This window comes from Drosophila sechellia, chromosome 3L (genome assembly GCF_004382195.2).
Source record: "Drosophila sechellia strain sech25 chromosome 3L, ASM438219v1, whole genome shotgun sequence".
Taxonomy (NCBI): Eukaryota; Metazoa; Arthropoda; class Insecta; order Diptera; family Drosophilidae; genus Drosophila; species Drosophila sechellia.
This window is the reverse complement of record NC_045951.1, coordinates 15767964-15788018: the sequence shown is the minus strand read 5'-3', so window position 1 is coordinate 15788018 and position 20055 is coordinate 15767964. Positions and strand designations below refer to the sequence as shown.

The following is a 20055-nucleotide window of genomic DNA, read 5'->3' as shown; positions in this document are numbered from 1 at the left end:
ATGGTAGTATATTATTAGTTTTGTAACCATGAAGTCGGTCCTAAAAATTGTCGTTCTGTTGACCATTCTGTGCTTAATGATCTTAGAGCCCAGTGTAGGTATTTTGTTAAATATTTTGAGTTTATAAAACACATTAAGTACTTAATACGCACAGAGCCCAGTCGTCTTCAAGCTGACAAATGTCATTTGCAGCAGCTATAATATAACCTGGGTTAGAATCAATCAATGCCGATTGAAGGCGATCAATCGCCATAGGACTGTGTTCAATTTCAATGCCACCTTCCTGCATCCAACTAAGGATATGTCAATCACACCTGTCCGCTGCAAGTGAGTCTGTGTCCAATTCAGTTATCTATATATTATAATATTTATATTAACATTTGACCACGGATGTTATGCGACTTCCCCTGCCCACGGGTGATTATTTACTGGCCATCGACTGGCTGTTTTATGAAAGCCCCAATTTGCCACAAATGTTAGTTTTCAATTTATTGAGGACATACTGTGACTGATATCATTTTCTAAATAACTCGAAATTTAAATGTATTAAAGTCCTCTATACTTTACAGTGACTTATATCGCGTCAATGAAAAATTAATAAGGTGTTTGATTTCTTCCATTGATAATCCCATGATGGATATCTATATCCATTAAGTGATGCTGGGGATTGTGGTCTTTTAGGTAAAGCGTGCAATAACCCGTCATTAGCAGGCTTTTGGTAATAGACCTGTCGCCTCGCCGGCCAACTCCAAAAGCCATCCTCAGCATATGTTAGACATTTATGTCTTGCTTTTCCACACCAGCCAATGGACAAGCGAGACCACAACACTGAGAGAAAATCCCTTGCAACTAGCCGAAATTAAAGGTCTACTTATTGTTGGAAAAATCTATGGAATAATAAAGTTCATTTAACTAGGATTATAAAGATTTCATAGTTATGAAGAAACAACCAAAAAAAGTAAAATAATAAATAATCAAATATAACTGAAATAATAATTACAAAATTATTTAAATAAACTAGGCGTATACGTAATATTTAAATTATTCTTATTTATAGGGACTTAAATTTCACATTAAAAGTTTAGCCCAAAGTTTCCTTAAAAGGCATAGTTATTAGAATTTCACTTGACCTCTTTTCGCTCAGTGCACTGATGCGCCGACCCACCCCCAGAAAATCTCGACCGCAGCTAGCAAACGTTGGCGTTGGCCCTCGGCGACTATTATTACTACATTTACGACCCTGCAGTCTGCTGCTGCTCCTGCTCCTTCTACTCCTGCACTCCCCGTCTCCAGATGGAGCTGCTCACTCCGCTCCAGCTGGAGCAGCATCCCCGCCAGCGGTGTCCATAAAAATGGCATTGTAATGGGACTTTGGAGGCGTCGCCATCGTTGCCACAGCAGAGTCACTGATTGACACTTTTTATGTTTCAGCGGCTGCTGCTGCCGGCAAAAGTTCAATGAGTTATGATTCGAGACAGGGCTCTTTGTATTGGCCATTGTTCCATCTTTAGCCAGTCAATGGAGGGCTTAATGAGCTGGCTGTCTTTTCGAACGGAGAAAGGCGGCAGGAAATTCATTAGTGCGGAGAAACCTTTTTGGGGTATGTGTACCTGTTGCATCCGTTGATAAATCGAACTTTATGCACGGAAGGAAATATACTGCTATATAAATATATACAGCATTTAAGTTAATAATCAATTTTGGGTTAAGTAAATAAAAGCCCAATTTTGGGTTAAGTATTTCATTGTTTTCAATGGTTATAGTTAATAGTTAAGCAGTCGTATAAAAACACAATTAAACTTATTAAAAATAGCATTTACCAGTAGCCTTAACTTTTTTTTTATTTTTTACTACTCAAATTTCAAAATAAATAATGCCAATGTGATCATAATTTGTTTGCTACCCGATTTTTTTCCGTGTGCAAACTTATCGATGCTTCATCAATTGTGGCAAATTTTGAATGAACCGAGTGAAGAGTCGTGTGTTTCGCAATCATCATCTGTATCTGTATCTGTACCTGCAGCAGTATCTGTATCTGAATCTGAATCTGAACCGATGCCCGACTAGACTCATTGTCTGGGCAGCATGTGAGGCTATGCGATTTGTGTGTGAGATGTGCCAACGCCATTTGCCTTTGTTTTTTACTTTTCTTGTAACACATATAAATATATATATTTATTTATTTTTTTTTTTGCCACGGCAGGCTGACTGGCGGTGTCTAAAAATATCAAAAGCAGAGCCATCGCATCACAACATCGGTGCAAGTGAAGTAAGTGCAAACTGGTCTGCGATGTGTCTTTTGTTGTCTCGCCACAGTCTGCTTATCACAATCGCAGCAGGCCAAAACAGCAGCATCTGAAATCTGAAAGAGCTGAGGTATATACAATCACATTCAGAATGCGAATCGGTCGGTTGTCGCCCTGCCAACGGACGCAATGAGTCAAAAGTGCTCTTTTTGCATTAGCCACAACAATAGCAAGTTAATGACTAACACTCTACCATGCAGATTAATGCACATATGTGGGTGATACCCTCTGCAAACGCTATAAAAGACCAGGCTGACTCTCTTGGTTTCCTAGAAGTTGGCTAATTTGATAGGCAGCAAGTGTCTGCGGTGATCAGATAGATCAGATCAGATTATCAAATAAAGAGTGAAAGTTTGCTAACAAATTATTAGCAAGGAGCGGAAACATTAAAGCTGTGATTTATTTATTTTAATTTGCCTTTGCTTAATTTACAATATTCCGTTTCACGGAATCAAGCAACTTTAAGTGCGACAAAGTTTAATCGATCGCCGTGGGGCATGAGGTAATGGTGTAAAGGCTGTTCACTAGCTCGTATTACGTATACGACACGTGCACCGCCTCAGCGCTGGCTGACAATTAAAAATGCATACATATGCATCCATTTTATTTATTTAATTGCCACAATTTATTTATAAATGCAGACAGACAGCTCATAGCCTTGGCACGATCACTTGATCGCATCGATCCCATCGATTCTATGTGATCCAATGGGATCGAATCGATCAATCCGATGAATCAAACGGCCAGGTGGCTCAAAGCAGCCGCCAAAAAGTCAACAGAAAGCAATTTGCCACCGCGAATCGCCAACCTGAGACCCACAAATCGTCTTCCCTCCTTACAAAAATAAAAAAAAAATAAGAAAAAAATATAAAAAAAAGTCCGAAAAAAAATAGGGAAGATACGTCAGCACATATTTGATTATCAACATAAACAAAAATGTTCCGTCTCGTCGTGTGTGTACACAATTCTTTTATTTTTTTTTTTATGTATTTTTCCCCAACTTTTTTTTTTGGGGAATATTCATGGTAGGAAAAAAATGAGCAAAAATGTATTTCTTTGTATGCCAAAAAAAGCAAACACAGTCGAGAGACGCGACCAAGTGCCAGTTTTGGGTGAATTGCGGGTTTTTACTTCGCTTGGTTGGGTTATAGGTGCTGCCGATGGTGCAACCGGCGAGGTGAGGTGGTGCAGGGGCGTTGGGGGAGAGGCGGCATTGCAGGGCGGGTGGGCGTTTCTCCTAGTAACCGCAGGTAGGTCGCCAGACATCGGCATACGTGAGAGACCCCGGCCAGACAATGTTAATTAGCACTTCATGATAAGTTGTCTCAATTGTTGCCGTCGTCGACTGTCGACAGTCGGCTGAAAAGTGCGCAGCGGGGGTGCTGTAGTTGCAGGGGCGGAACATGCCAATGCAGAGGGTTAAAGGGGGGGAATTATAAGGGGACACGACACATTCGATTAACAACAACCGGCTAGCCAGCAACAAAATAACAAATCCGCAGACATGCTAATAAATTTGAAGTTTCTATTTTAAAACAAAGCAACAATGTCTGGCCCACCAATATGGAAATCAACAATCAGATCTAGACAATATGTGCTACCCATTGCGGTTTAGATTGTAGAATGTAGAGTATATATGATACAAATACCTATTACAAATGCAGCTAATAAGCATAATGGGTAATTTAAAAACTGTCTGCAATTTGATGCACATACCTCATTAAATTAAGAAGCAAGATTATAAAATATGCAAGCCAATACTCTATCAATCAAATTCCGAATACCGTTATGCAATAGAGCATATCAACCTTATGATACCCATTACTGAAATTACAAATTCATTAACTCTATGTATTATAGGCTTATGGTATTTCTACGTAATTACTTCACTCACATCAACTAATTAAAATTGAATCAACAAATCACAAACGGCCCAAATTGTTTAAATTTTAATTTATTACTTTGAATTGCACTTGTGGTGGGGCATTCAAGTAATATACCCCACTATCACCCAGTAATTGGAGCGCAAAAAAAAGGTCGAAACGCGTACCATCAAAGGAATGTCACATGTGAATCATATCATTAAAAATAAAACCAAACAAAAAATAAAATAAAGGCGAAATAAAGCTGCATAAATAAATTTAATTGACGTGCGGTTGCCGGCGCCCCTCCACCCGCAGCTCCGCCACCCCGACCGACCGTCTGACACTTTAATTTCTTGGACTTTGCACGGCGGCTCAAGTCGGCAAACAGAAAAACCGCAAAAAAATCGAGTGACAATGAGCTAACCGAAATTCAACTTAACCACAAAAAAAAGCGAAATAAATATTTATACTCAAATAAAAGCGTGGCAAGTGGAGTAAGATGAAAAAGTGAATACAAATTGTGGGGCATAATATGAGACGAAATGAGAGAGTATAATTCAAAACCCATAAACGGAGCTACTTAAAAATATATGCCAAATAAAATAAGTAAAAATTTTAAGTGTTTTAAAAGTTGCTAGCACCATGAATTCGAAGATAACAAATTAATTGAGTATAAATATATATACAAAAAATTATATAAAAATGAATAAAAGACTTATAATTGTTATTTTTAGAATATATTATTATTTTCCGTCACAAAAATAATAAAAGGAAATAATTTAAAAACTAAAACTATGCTTTTATAATGTTATAAAAATGAAGTACTTAACTAAAGTCATACAAATGATTAACCGTAAACTAAAGATAATTGTAGTGTTTATATTGAGAAAAGGTTTTATTAAAAAAACGGGGGAATCCCTAGTCAAGTTTCTCGACTATCTCATACCCGTTAATCAGCTTGTGGGAGTGTGAGGCAGCAGCTTGGCCATCAAAGGTTGCTGCGTCAGCGTCTCTAGTATCTGCCTAATCTTAAAATTTAAGCTTTTATAGTTCCCAAAATCTCGACATTGATACGGACTAACAAAAGGACGGAAAGACGGACATGGCCAGCTCAACACGGCTAGTGATCCTGATCAGAATATATATACTTTATAGGATCGGAAAAGCTTACTTCAACCTGTTACATACTTTTCAAACGCATCTAGTATACCCTTTCACTTTACAAGTAACGGGTATAAAACATATCATACTAAAATACATTTGTGCATCGAACAACAAAAGAGTTGGGGTAATTTTGGTTATAAACTTCCAATTACCTCCTTCTCTTTGCGCCTACTCTTATTCTCTCTTCTGCGCTCTCTTGCGCGCTCTGCCACCCCAAAAAAAACTTGTTTCTTTGCCACCGTTTCGTTCGAGTCCAAATTGTATTTGTATTTGCACCAAAGCGCCAAAAACTCTCCGACGCTGCGGACGTGTGTGTTTTTTCGTTCGCCGCCAAAACAGCAACAAAAAAGCCACCGATCGACCACAACAACAACAGCGGGATGGATAATGTTTGTGTGTTGCTGTGCTTGCGATTGTGCCTTAGTTTATTGGGAATCAATAAATAAATAAATAAGTAACTGGAGGATTAGCAACAACACGGCGGCGTTACGTCATGGCTGTCGCCATTGTTGTTGTTGCGTTGGCATACTTTCGATGCTAGTGTATGAGGGAAAACAATTGTTTTGCGCTTTTCGCCAGCGATAATTATTAAAATAAAACGAAGAGAAAGATTGAGAGAGAGAGGCAACTTTGTTCCGTTGCCACCCATTCCGCTCTCGCTCTGTGGTGAAGGTGAAACGCGCGAAATCGCTATGGAATATCGAGTCGCAGTCGTGTGTTTTTCCGCTTACGCTCATTGAAACTTTGCGTGCTTTTCGGTTTAGTTCGTTCCGTGCGCGCTGAAAATCATTTAAACTCGAGCAGAAAACACCCAGAAAAGCAGTAGGAAACGGCAACAAAAAAATATGACAACAAGCCAGAGTTCTTACACCGAGCAAACCAGCAGCCAAACAAAGTGAAGCAAAATAAGCAACAGCAAATAATAAATAAATACACAAAGCCAACATATTCAACTCACACACACACACACATAGCCAGCGTTCCTGTACTCAAAAGCATTCCTAATCGCCGCAGAAAAAATAACAACAAGCATCAGAAAGCAGAAATAACATCAACAAAAATAACAAAATAAACAAATTGAAGGAAATTAAGTTAAAATCGAAATTAGAGCCATGTATATAAGTGTTGCTTAGATAAATTCGACGAAAAAGTGTCACAAAAAGTGTCAATGAAAATCAGCAAGTTTAAACAAATTTAGGAAATTAATGCCCGCAACATAGCGCAATTCCTAAATCAATTGTAATCTAAAAGATATAGTTAAAGCCAATACACAAGTAAAAAATCGAAATAATAGCGAGTATCACGTCGATAAAAGGTGAGCGAAGCACTTTTTTATTGGGGGAAAACCTTTTTTTAAGCCGATTAGCCATAAAAGCACAGCGTAATTGAACTTTGGAGCTGAAAAAGTGTGCCCAATATTCGGTAGCCGCACTGTGGGGGCTATCTAATTATAAGCTATTCATATTCCATCCAAAATCTGCTCTCTATAAATCGCATTCCGGCGACTTCCTGTCAACATTCATACACCAGCGCAAAAACCAAGCGAAAAACAATAAAAAATCGTAGGAAGAGCTACGAAATCCAGTCAAAAGCCGTCCACTGTCCACATAAATGCAATAAATTTTTAAATCAGCGCTGGTATTTTTCACTATTTCCAACCAGACGACAGATATCACACCCCCTCGCCAAAGATTTCCGTTCCCCAAAGGCAGGAATACGAAAAAAGAGTATTGCGGCACGTATAACTTTTGTTTTAAGCGGTTTTGAATGCTTTTAAGACCCTTTAATATTTTTTGTGGCTGTCATAAAGCATCTTGTAATAAATTAGCCGCGGGACCGGAAAATACATATATATATAGTTATTGTTTGCTGGTCAGGCAGACAGACGTAACAAATATTTGGTTATTTCACTTGTGGTTTGGGGTGTGCCTTTGGCAGACTTTTGGGGCTTCGAACTAATGCCGTTTCATAATAATTAATAGTAAATAATCCAAAAAGACTTAAATAAATTGAATTGAATATTAGGGGCTATGGGCTGTCTCTTCTAATATCTAGATTCATTAAAATTAAAAAAAGGCTAACAGTTCACATTGCTTACATTAATGTATATAAATATTTACATAAGACTTCACCCCCATACTCTGTACCATTCTTACTAACAAAACAAAACGAAAAACTCAAGTTTAATTAGAAAGAACGCCATAAAATCGGGATTTTCTCACCTGAAACACAAAGCGCCTGACTTAGCTTTGATTAGATCTCGCAAAGACGGTTTTTTGGCTGAGAAAAAAAGCTAAGAACTTCCCAGAAGAGCTTTATCTTTTCTGCTCTATCGGAGCCGCAAGGTTCTGGCTTTTCTTTGGCTTTGGCTCCGACTTTGGCGTTGGCTTTGACTATGGTTATGGCTATGGCTATATGGCTATATGGCTGTGAAGACAAAAGGCCTGGGCCATGGAGCTTTGATAGAGGAGGAACCAGAACCGAACAAATCCAAGTCAAAGTCGCGTGTAGTATCTCCCCTCTCTATCTAGGTGGCTCGCCCCCTCTCTCTCTCCCTCTCCCTCTCTGCCGCACAGAAGTAGGCAAATCACTTCCGTTCAATGAACCCATGCGTAAGCCAGCTCTTCATCAGCTCTTTTGCTTTTGCTCTTGCCTTTTGCTTTTCCTTTGCTATTGCTATTGCTATTGCCATTGCCTCTTGGCTATGCCACACACATACACACAAACACACACGCGCGCGCTCGCACACCACACACACCAACAGTCAGGAACACACACAGACCCTCACATGTGGCTCAGTCTCAGTTTTTTTCTCTTCGCCTTTTACATACAGATGTGGTGAAGTCAATAGAAGCGCCTAACTTCAAATTTAACTAGAGTTAGGAAAAAACAACAAAAATAACTACGAAACTAGCTCTCAATGGAACGAAATATGTAAACACCGAGAATTGTTTTAGACTGTCAATATTTGTTTAACAAAAACGTTGAATACTCTAATGTTAAAAAGTACCTAAATATCTTCCTTTATTAGGTTTAGTATGAGTTACATATTCATAGACATCGATCTTAAAGTCTTTTCCCCGACTGTAGGAAATTCCCACAGTCGCACACACGTGCAAGTAAAAGAGTTCCCATTGCTTTGTCGTCTTTGGCTTACCTTTACACATCCACATGGCCTCCCACCTTGGGTTTTCCCCTCTCCCATTTGCAATTCACCCCCCCACCTCCCCCGAGAGCATAAGAATGTTACGCATACGCCTCGTATGTTGTCACGGAAAATTTGACTCACTTGGCCGGCACATTCCGAACATCTTTACGGCTGGCCATTAAAATGGTTATTATGTTTTGAGTTAGCGCCCCAAGTCATTTACAAAAATGCCGAAAATTTGCGCTAAACCGAAACGAAAACTTAAACAAAAGTTCATAAGAAAATCGCGAAGCAGGCGACAGCGGCTCGATTGACCAGAAAATTAATCGAAAGCTAATTAAACAGCTGGCACACATACACTTATAGGGCTAAATCAAGGTCTTTTGTTTTTGCCATATCGCCGTCCCCGTCGCGCAATATATCGCTCATACGCCCCATGGCCGCTTATCAAGCGTCTGGTCTGGTTCTTCTGCCTGCTTCTGCGTCGCTTCTTTGGCTTCTGGACGGTGTGAGAAAAGGTGGAGCCAGGCGGCCAGGCAGCCAGGCAGCCAGGCAGCCGGTCTTATCACCAGAGTTCTCGTCTCTTCTCGCTTTTCTCTATATTTTTTTGTTTTTGCGTTTCGTATAGAGGTGCCAACAACACGGGCGCGCAAAATAAAACAGAGATACCCATAGAACCCATGGACTTGAGCACCTGTCCGACTGGGCCGACGACGTCGACAGCACTTCCCGCGCCACCCACATGACCACCACGACGGAATCAGCAGCAGCACTAAACATCGGAGCAGCAGCAACACCACACACTCGAAAAAATTGAACCCATGGAATTCCGGAAGGGAGCTCTTCGAATTTGTAGCATTTCGGTTATTTCCACAGAATTTCATAATAGGAAATTGGAATTGGAGATAACTCTGATAATAATAATGGCATACTTTAGAGACACTAATTCCAAATGGGAAATCACTGTGGTTTGGTTGTACTTACACACAGATACTATTGAGTTCTATATAGATACATGATAGTGTATCCAATAGATTCCAGCTTAGCTTTTGAAATATATTCTAATTTCTGCGAGTGCACCACCAACACACACACACACACACACACCAAGCGAGCATTGAGATTAGAGAACGGACAGCAACTGACGAACGGCGGGCGACAACATTCCCCAAGGTCATTAATAGTGCTGCAGTGGAGCAGTCCGACTGGCGAGGTGGGTGGGATTGGGTGGGATAGCCCCGCTGAAGGCGGGCGGCGACTGATTGAGAGGGACCGCACTCACTTCGATAAGGAAATCGCCAGCGAGATGACCAGAGAGATAATCACGTGTTGCGACGCTAATGCCGACTGCTCATTGATTGACCCCCAAAAATTGGTGAAATAGTCGAGTGGTTGTGGTTATGGTTATGGCTTCCAATCTCTCACTCCCTTGAGTTGATAATAAATAAAAAAAGATACTACTTGTAGCGAGAGAAAACATACGTTTTATTGCGAGCTTGAAATTAGAAACATTTTCAGTGTTCGCAGTTCAGCGAAAAATCATTTCGAAAAACAAGGTTTTCGTAATCTTTTACAAAAAGTGATTCTTTTAGCATGAATTCCAAGAAATCCATATTCTTCTTGGATTCTTAGAAAGAAATCTAAAAAAATCGTATAATAAAGGCAGGATAGGAACATTACATGATACGCCTCACTTAAGAATGTATCTTAGATCGAATTAACTAACTAACTAACCAGTTTGGCATACCCGACTCATAGCTCCCGCATTTATACCCTCTAAATTGAGCGAATCATTGGAGTTCGTAATCAAGTTTACTCACACACACACACACACGTCGACTGGAAGCCTCATATATAGTCATCATTTCATTCCAATAGAAATCGGCCAGTTGTCTGGGTCGAAGTCTGAAATTTGCTATTTTATTTCGCTTCGATTTTACTGTTTCTGCGATTGTTGTTACTACTTTTCGGATTCGTTTCTTTTCGCCTCCTTTCGCCATTTGTCGTCTTTTCCATTGTTTTCGCTTGTATATTTGTATATTTCGATCTGCGTTTCGTCTCCTTTCTTATCTGAACTCAACTTTTTGTGATATCCGTCAGACGCCGGATATAAAAAAAACAGACACACACACACACACAAGGTTCACCGAATATCTGGAATTTGGGGGCTTTCTTTTGTCTAAAGTCTACACACATTCATTCCCATCAGCTTATCAGCTTTGTTCATTCAAAAAATAGGTATACAACAAAGACAAGCGGCGAAATCGCTAATCGATTGACATGCTGTATTTGCCTGATTGTTTGAAGACGTCCCAAGAGTCCAGCTAAAAAGTCACAGATTAGGAGATTCGCAGGGCTGGCGATATGTAGAAATGAGAAGACAGCCGAGATTAGTCAACAAATATTTAAATATAGTATATAAATATGTCGGTATGGAGGGAATGAAAAGGGCTGATTTAAAAGTGAAATTAAACTAAACTGCACAGAGATAATGGGCTAAAAACCTGCAATTAAGCACAAATTTTATACGAAAGGTGGAAAATTTACAGTTTATAATATAAAATAGTATATGTACAATCTGTACTTGTGGATGTAACAATGACTTGCAAATATGGAAAGTGGAAGATAAGCTAGATTGGCAAAAAAAAATGTTCTTTTCAGATAGGTCCTAATAATCAAGAAATTTCATTTCACTGATTATAAATTGACTCATCACAATCTCTTTTATTAAAAAATTAGTATATTGATAAGTGGAAATTCCCAAAACGACCCTAAAAGTAATACATCAAAATGTGATGAAATTCAAGTTGCCTATATAATATAATATATTTTAATTTAATATTTGATTTTCATAATGTTCTATATCACGAGTTTGTTATCAAATGCAAAGCCATTTTCTTTGGAGGGAGAATAAACCCAGTAATATTTAATATAAAGCAGCGAGTTTAGGGACTAACCCAAGCCCATAGTATCCTTCTAGAAAACTCAGCTGAATCTGCGAGTGGAGCATGTCTGGCCGGAGGAGTATCCGGTTACTTGGAGCGACCCTGACTTGTGCCACGTCATGCCACTCGCTCCGTGCTCCGTGCTTGTGTGTGGTCAGTAGAGGGTATGGTATAGTGTGGCATATATGTACATATATAGTAGATGGTGAGCAGTCAGCAGACAGCCAGACAGCAGCGTATGCCGGTCGCAAAGGGGTGGAGCTGGCGAGGGGAGATGGGAGGGGGGCCACCACCTGATAAGGCCATAAAGAGGCGAGTCGAGTCCTAGAAATGAAACGGAAGCTGGCTATCGCTGTGTGGAGCCATTGGAGCAGATCTACTGGGTGCAGCAAAGGCCCAGACACTTGACTAATGCTACCCCTACATACAAACATACATATATATCGCTGCCCCATCCCCAACTAAACAAACCACACAATAGCGCGATAGCTCTAGAAAAGAAAAGAAAACGAAAAAAAAGCGACAGAAACTCTTTCGCTTCTTGGAAATTTGTCTCGACAATCAGCAGACTCCCATGACTTAGGCAACATTCTTGGGTTTCTTACACAGTGAGAAAAAAAGAGGGGAATGCCATTAGGTAAACAATCCAATGGCACACTACTATTCAATACCAGTATTTATGTATTATAAAATGTAAATAACACTTAAACACTTATTCTTTCAACTGCAAGTTAACTTTAGCTCAAAAGTATACAAATATTATAATCAATTTTCAAAATGGTACAAAAATGTAATTAATGACATCTTATATAATGGTTATTTCTTTTCCACTCCATTTTTTTTCTGCGTGCACATTTATTTTCGGCTTGGCAACCGCCCAGCGGCCACGCCCACCCCAGTTGAGCTTAGGGCCACTGGCTGCCTGTGGCCTACATTTTCGTGAGGCACGAACCCATGACTTGAAGCTCCCCAAGTGCAGATGTGTGAGTGTTTTTGCTGTGTGTGTGTGTTGGCTTCATCAATGATTTATTTGCGTTTCGCGTGAGTCTGTGTCCTGCTGAAACTTCCTGCTTGAATGTTTTCGGTCCCTCGCACACACACTCACACACACCCTGCTTTAACCCCGCTCCGCAACCCCCTCTATCACCTAGCTGCACACCGTCGCAAATGTAGGTCAAATATTTATCTTCCGCCTGATATTACGTAAGATTATTTCTGTCTGGTGGCACATGAGTTTTAGTTTTTCAACCAGACAGCAATTAAGGCCCATCATAATTTTCTGGGCAAGGAAATCCCTTCAAAGCGCCGCCACAAAGCGCTAAAAACCCATTTACAATCGCCCCATGGCGTCATAGTTCACCTACCTACCGGCCATATATACATATATACATGTATGTACATACATTTGTACAATATATTATATACCGTGTGTCAGTTTTTTATGTCCGATTCCATCGCGAATCGATATGGAATCGCAATGGAAACGCACACGTGCATTGGAAACTCGGCATTGTGAGTTCGGAATTCTGAATCAATGAGCGATTACAAATGGAACCAAACTATATGTCTGCTGATAATGCCCGTAGACAGGCGGCAGGGGGAGGTGAGGGTGGAGGTGGAAATCGGGGGGATTGAGGCCCCTGCCACACCAAACAATTCCACGTGCGAAACTAACAGTCGAAATGTGGAAATTTGAAATTCAAATTTTGACAACAAAAAGCGGCGGAGGTCTCTCTTTCTATTCACTCTTTCCCCGGTGTTTTTTGTTTTTGTTTCTTTTTTTTGTTTTTCCTGCTCATAAAAAATCAAAATAAAATTCCGCAAAAATGTATTTTTATGTCTGGCTGTCTCATGTAGGCTTCGAAAAACATTTCTCCTTTTTGTTTGTGCGCTTTCGTGCAGATGAATGATCTCTGAGGTGGCTGAAAGGGGGGAGGAGTATGTGCACTGCATACATATATACTATAATATATATATATATGTGTATGTATATAGCAAAAAAAAAATGTTATTTTGTTCAACCGAAATGTCGGACACAATTTTCCGACCGCGCCAAAGAGTAAGGCGGCCAGATAGACAGACGGCGGTGATATTGTTAAAAATAGACAGACAAATTGTCGCGTCATGCTAGGAACAACAAATAAAACAAAAGCGTTGCTAAAAATTCATTTAAAAATAAATTTGAAAACATTGTCAAATGCCTTTGTTGTTTGTTCCTTTCGACTGTGCAATGAGACTAAGGGAAATACAATTAAAGCAAGACCAACAAAATACATTGCATACATATACAAATTGTTGTTTGTCTGGCATTTTAACTTTTGTTGCTGTCCGTTTGTTTTTGCCTTTTTGGCTTACCGAGCAATTTATGGTCTTGCAACATTTGGACAGATTAACTATGCAGCACTCTCCTTCCCCTTCTTCGCTTATTAATGAGTTGACCCTGCTCGAAGTTGCACGCGGCAACATTAATTTCAATGAAATGCAATTAGCATAGATAGATCGAAATTCCAAGACGCCGGCTTGATTGCTGCGATCTTTGAACGACTTTTTTGCAAAAAAAACATCTCAAAGATACAGTGAAAAAAGTATTAGAACACAAATAGATGGAAAATCATTTGAAACAATATGGTGTTTAGTTGATTCATCTTAGAATATTAACACCAAATAATACCTTGCTTAAAATAACTCATTTTAATGCAAGGAATACTCCTAACTGGTATTTAGAGTGGATTATTTTTCTAGCTGTGTGGCAAACAACATTCTCGGCTTCCATCTTTCAAGTGCTGCCGAGTTTGGGCAAAACGACTTGGATTACAATGGCGAGAGAGTGACTTCAAAGCGGAAGCGCCGACGCTTGTCGCGCCGAGCGTCCTGTCTCTTTCTCTTCACCTCGACCCATCCCTGTCTACTCAGACTATTGCTGTCTCAGTTGTTTATTTACTTGTAAGAAAAATCGATTGCCACGGGCATATTTACAAACGCAGTTGTAAAAGTTAGCTAATTCAATGGATAAATTGTTAATGCACTCTTGTCTTGATACAATTTATTTTTTTGTTTATTTATTTTTGGGTACATATTTTCTAGAACGAAAAACATTTGCTAATACAGTAGCCAGACTACGTAATTGTGCGTAATTTTTGGGCAAACGTATAATTAATGGTACACCCATTCATGGCAAGCCAAACTAAACATTAAAAGCATTCCAGATGAGAACTGGTGATTACTAACAGCGATTAATAAGCTATATTTTTTATTGTTTCGTGGTCAACTGATCTCGCATACAAATGCACCCATTGATGATGCCTGGCATTCGTCGTATACACAAAATGGCGACTAATCAATCAATTAATATTATTTAAAAACCATTAATAGGCTTTCACTAATCATTTTGTTTGGCCAGAATCGGAAACTAAGCCAACACTTTTATATAAAACGTAGGACGGTTGAAAATTGTAAATAAGCCACACACGCTGATATCAATTTGCACGCCTCAACTCTGTGATAGGCGATAGATAAAAGCTAAATATGGTTAAAATCGCAAAAAAAAAAAAAGGGGGTATCATAAATAAAAGTGGCTAATAAATAGCAGTGACCATCACAATGACAGAATGATGACGGTCGACTGATTGATTGATTGCTATACTAAAAACAGACCGAGAGAGAGAAAGAGTTTTAAACTTGCGATAATAGCTCTATAAATATGAAGAAGAAATTAATTGAAATGGCTTTGCTTATCTGCAGACAATTGCTGTAACGCCAACAACGCAATTCGCCGGCGCTGTGACCCGTGGCGTATGAGTAATCGATGGGATTACGTATACGCCCAGCTAACTGTCATATATCATTCCGAGCTGGAAAATCATCCGAGCCGAAGAAACTGGAGCGCAGACAGTGCTGTACACCACCAGCGGTTGACACACTTTATCCGGGGGCTGGTGGAAAATTGGCTACTTGAGGATACATTTTCTATTGTTCGCAAAAAAAAAAAGGGTCCACGAAAATGCAGTGAGAAAAAAATGGCAAACATGAACTAGATTTTTCGGTCTGAGTGCCATCCAACGCCCCCCCTTTCGACACGCCCACTGACCCAGTTATATGGGGTAAGCAGCGCTGGAGAACTGCAAATCCTAGACATAGGGAACCTAAACCAGGTCAATGAGTCATTGGCCGCAAGCAAACTGGGGGTAAAAAATAGAGGCGTCTATGGTGCATAAGACAAAAAAGAACTAGAATATAGAATGCACAAGAGCGTGGCCATTTAAACATGTGAATCTCACTTCCCTTTTTTCTGCGTAATATTTCGAAGCCTCTGTCAATATTTGCCAGCCAGGGAGCCACCGTCATCATCATCATCATCAGCGTTGTGGTGACCATCGTCATCTGCAGTGGCGCAGGCAAACAGAACAAAAGTCGACATCAACATCAATTTCTGGGCTATCGATGTGGAGGATGGGGTAGCGGGGCAAGTGGAGCCGAACCGAAGCCAACGTCAAGTCCAAATGGGGGAAAAAACCAATCGGCAAATAAACAGAGAGACAAAATCAACAGAAAGTATGACACAATGTTGCACTAAGACACACAGGGGGGAAACCAGCATAAAGGAGCCGCAAGGTGCGGGTGTTTGAGCTCGGTTGGATACTTAGGCAAAGTATAGAAAAACACGGAATAATGCGTAAATTTTCTAAGTAGGATCAAAAGAGTTGCAAAAAATGCTTGTTTCCAGGGATTTGAATTCCTTTAAGGCGCACACCCTCCTAATGCATCTAGAATTTGCCTGCTCTATTATCAAGTCGTCGCTACGAGAAAGATGATGAAATAGCAAACACACCAAATGCGATACGCTGCGTATACGTAACGCAGCTGAATTATTGCGCATACGAGGTGTTTGCACAATGTTCACCACGTGATTTCCCATTAATTAAATGCGTTTGCGAATTATGATGAACAAATCTAAAGAAAAAAAATACAGCCAGAAGCAAAGGAAAGCGCTTGGTTAAGTGTTGGAAAAGGCAAAAAAAAAAAAAAAATCAAAATGGGATTCTCTGCGCCAGGTTGTTGTTGATAGAATGCACTCGCTTCGCTTAAAGGTCAGACGTCATCCTCATCATCATTACCATTTTCATCATGATGATGATGATGGGAAAAGCACTGCTGGCTGGGCGAGGTCGACGTCGCCGTTCTCTCTGTCTGCGGTTTATTTCAGTTTTTATTTTCATTTTTCCCTCTGCGCTTGCTTCTTTGCATTTAGCTCATTCATTTGCATTCCCTGCCACTGCCTCTCATTTTTCCCAGCTTTTTTTTCTTCGTCTGTTGCCGTGCGCAGTCTAGCTGCAAGCAAAAAAAAAATAAAATACAAAAAAAACGAAATCAGAATCACAGAAAAAGGGTTGGCCTCTCACAGAGGAATTAAAACAAAAAAAAGAAGGGGGTAAAACGCTGACGGGAGCAGGCATTCCGACTTTTCATCTTCTGCGCCAGACAACATTGTAATATTTTACACAAACTAGACAAAAATTGTTGCCAAGAAAAAAAAAAAACAAGTCAGCAGAATAAAAATAAATAGAAATCCAATTGCAGACGAAGCTGACGTCAGCTGATGATGCTGCTGCTGCTGCTGCTGATTCCACTTCCTATATAGAGTGTAAATCCCTTTTGCACCAAGGCTAAACTTTATAGTAAACAAGACGTCGAAATCTAAAATTGCAATAGAATTTGGTTCAAAGTCAGGCCAAAAGTTTAAGATTTGAAACCTGTTTTGATTTCACCGATTAGTTCTACTTTTACGAGTTCATTCTCAAAAAAAAAATATGAATTTTTCCACTGGATCATAAATTGACCAAATGAAATTAGTAGCTGGATTTGGCAACTATATAAAAAAGTTTATAGATAACTAAAAAAAATGGTTTGTTAATGCTTAATTCTAAAAAAAAAACCTGAAAACAAGGTTGTAGCAATCCCTTTTAATCCAATGCTATAAATCGCACTTAAATTGCATAAAAATATCACACGCGATACCGCGAAAATCTAAACTGATCGTCAAACAACAAAGGCACACAATTCAGCTGGATTTTTCAAGTTCAATGTCACCTCAATGTATTATGATTGCTGGGAGCTTATGATAATGGCCTTAGTTAGTTTAAGCACCCGGCGAGAATGCGATGATCCTCGCGCACAACCTTGACATCCAATCAAGGTGTCAATGGCATTGCCTCCGAATGTTTTTTTTCGGCACTTTTCTCTATGCGAGTAGGTGGGTGGGATCAAGTGCTGCACTTGACTGTCATTAGCGCGTTGATCATAATCATTGAATTAATAACTTTTGTTGTGTGCCAGCGTAAGAAGGAAAGTTGATCGAATGTGAGCTTCGTTCGCGTCCTCAAATCGCGCACTTAATCAAGTGCAATTGTCACCGTACTGGCGCAACAAAAAGGAAAAGGACTGGCATTTGATTTGATATGGGCGGCGGTCAAGGAACCCCTAACTAACTAACTAGTCAAACGAATTTAGAGAGAGCGAGATCGAAACAAGTTCCCCCACGATTTGTAAGCTTACTGTGTCCGTTCAATGTCCGTTCCACCATAAAAATAGCCACGAAAGCCGTTTGCACCGCTGAAAGTGTTAGCCAACTGTCTGATCTGTCTGTCTGTCTGTCTGTCTGTCTGTCTGTCTGTCTGGTCTGTCTGATCTGGTCTGGTCCGGTGGGTCGGGCTGGTCCGATTCGATGTGGTTTGGCCGGGTGCGAGGTCTATTTGGTCTATTTGCATGGGATGTACATATAGTATGTGATCTGAGGTCTGAGGTCTGAGGTCTGGCATTCGCCGATTTGCGTCTGGTGTGATCAATTCAAATATTGAATCTGTATATTCGCTCAATTATTTTAGCACTTTTTCAATAGTTGGCGACCACACGTGCGTCAGAGGTTCAATCGCATAGAAACCGGGCGGGCAGTTGAACTGTTGCCAGGTATTCCTTTCTCTTTCGCCGGTCCGGCTTTTCTAGGGTATCAGGTGCTTTGTCTAGCTGCACATGTACGAATATATATATATATATATAGTATCTAAATCCATGTTCATGTTTGTGCGGCGACTCCAGACGTAAACGAAGTCCCCAGACGTGCTCAATCATTTCACCTGCGATAAAAATAATTGCAACAAGCTGAAACGAGCGGCACAATTAAAAAAAAAAACAACAAAATAACGATCAAATTGGGGAGTGATCAAACGAGCTAGTACCCTTTGGTCTAATGAAACCGGCCTTAAATCCACCCGACTGACTAGTGCTAAAATCGATAAACTTTTACGATCGGGGAATGGTTAGTAAAATGGAACTATAAACGGAAACTTACCAGAAATGCTCAAAACATGTAAATGTAATTAAGCAGGGTACTTGGTAGTCAAACCTTATGAGATTATCATATTGTGCTTAAACTGATATGGCTCGTAATACATAAATGTGGTTATTGTTTCAAATAGTAAACCTTTTCATTTGCCAGCCAAATACCAACTAAAACAATATTTTAAGGTGGTGAAATTATTCAGATTTAAGTAATCGTACATATCAGCTTTTGTCACGCTCTACGGTTCGCGGTACAGGGTAGCTGAGTTGGCAAAAAAAAAAATAATTATCTGAAAACAAAGGCCATAAAAGGCAGACCGAACGAACGAAAGCAAATGACTGGCAGCCAGGTTGAGTCACCTTAGACGGTTGAATCCGAGTGACAGCGGCTGGGAATGCGCAAAAGTCTAAAGTGCCGCTTGTTGTTGTACCTACCTGTTAATATTAGGTTTTTTCTTTTTTTTTTTTGATTGCTCGTTGTTGTCTGTCTCGCTTGGGTTGAAGTCAGACAGCCAGACGGACGGAGAAAGAGTCATAGAAATTGTTGACATAGTTTAATTGGCTGCGTTGTTTTGTGCCTTTCCACTACGTAGTAGTTCGCAGTAGCTACATTTTAATTTCACTTGATTAACTCCAGTCTGGAATTTTGTAAATAATTCGTTCATGTCTGCTCGCATTCAGAGTATGTGTACATTTTCTCTTTGCCACCCATCCCGTGCACAAAACATAAATTAATGAAAATCCAAGCATTTATGTTTTCATTCACCCGCCACCGATCGTTGATTAGCGAGCGACAGAGATAGCTGCGTCATTTTCGCCTTGATGAAATTGCGCTGCGGATCGCTGTTGAATTTTGTAAACGTATGTATATCAGACGACGGACCGTCATGATATATTCCACTATATGTTGTTGTAAAATCTTGTTGCGCAAGCTTTTCGCATGTAAATGTATCTGTATCTCAGTCGCGGCGAGTATCTGTAGCTGTAACTGTGCTTGTATCTGAGGCTCGGTATCTGTATCCGTGAGTTTGCTCTGTTACAGGGTCTGCGACCGCGACGGGTGGCCTCCGTCTGTCTGGCATTCTATCAGTAGTAATGTCTGGCCGTACGATATACGTCTTAATAATACTCATTACTAATTGAAGCGTTTCGGATTTAAAAATAGCCCTAAATGCTGAGCAGCTTTGGCGGTGAAAGCCTGTACGTTTACCAAAATAGAATTCGTATTACAATGGTTGTAATTGTGATTGCCACTATCGGCACAAAGGATCGCAAATTGGATTATTCTTTAC

General features: G+C 40.0%; 2 protein-coding genes across 2 annotated transcripts in view; both read left to right on the top strand.

The window, feature by feature from the left end:
- The window catches only part of LOC6605882 (protein arginine N-methyltransferase 1), a 74142-nt gene that overhangs the window by 42374 nt on the left and 11713 nt on the right, over nucleotides 1–20055 (top strand). The gene's annotated exons all lie outside the window — the stretch shown is intronic.
- LOC116801307 lies at nucleotides 29–579 on the top strand. Its single transcript, XM_032720109.1, is given in 4 exon segments — nucleotides 29–94; nucleotides 155–375; nucleotides 377–450; nucleotides 453–579. Coding segments are annotated over 4 exon segments (417 nt in total). The 3' UTR covers nucleotides 509–579.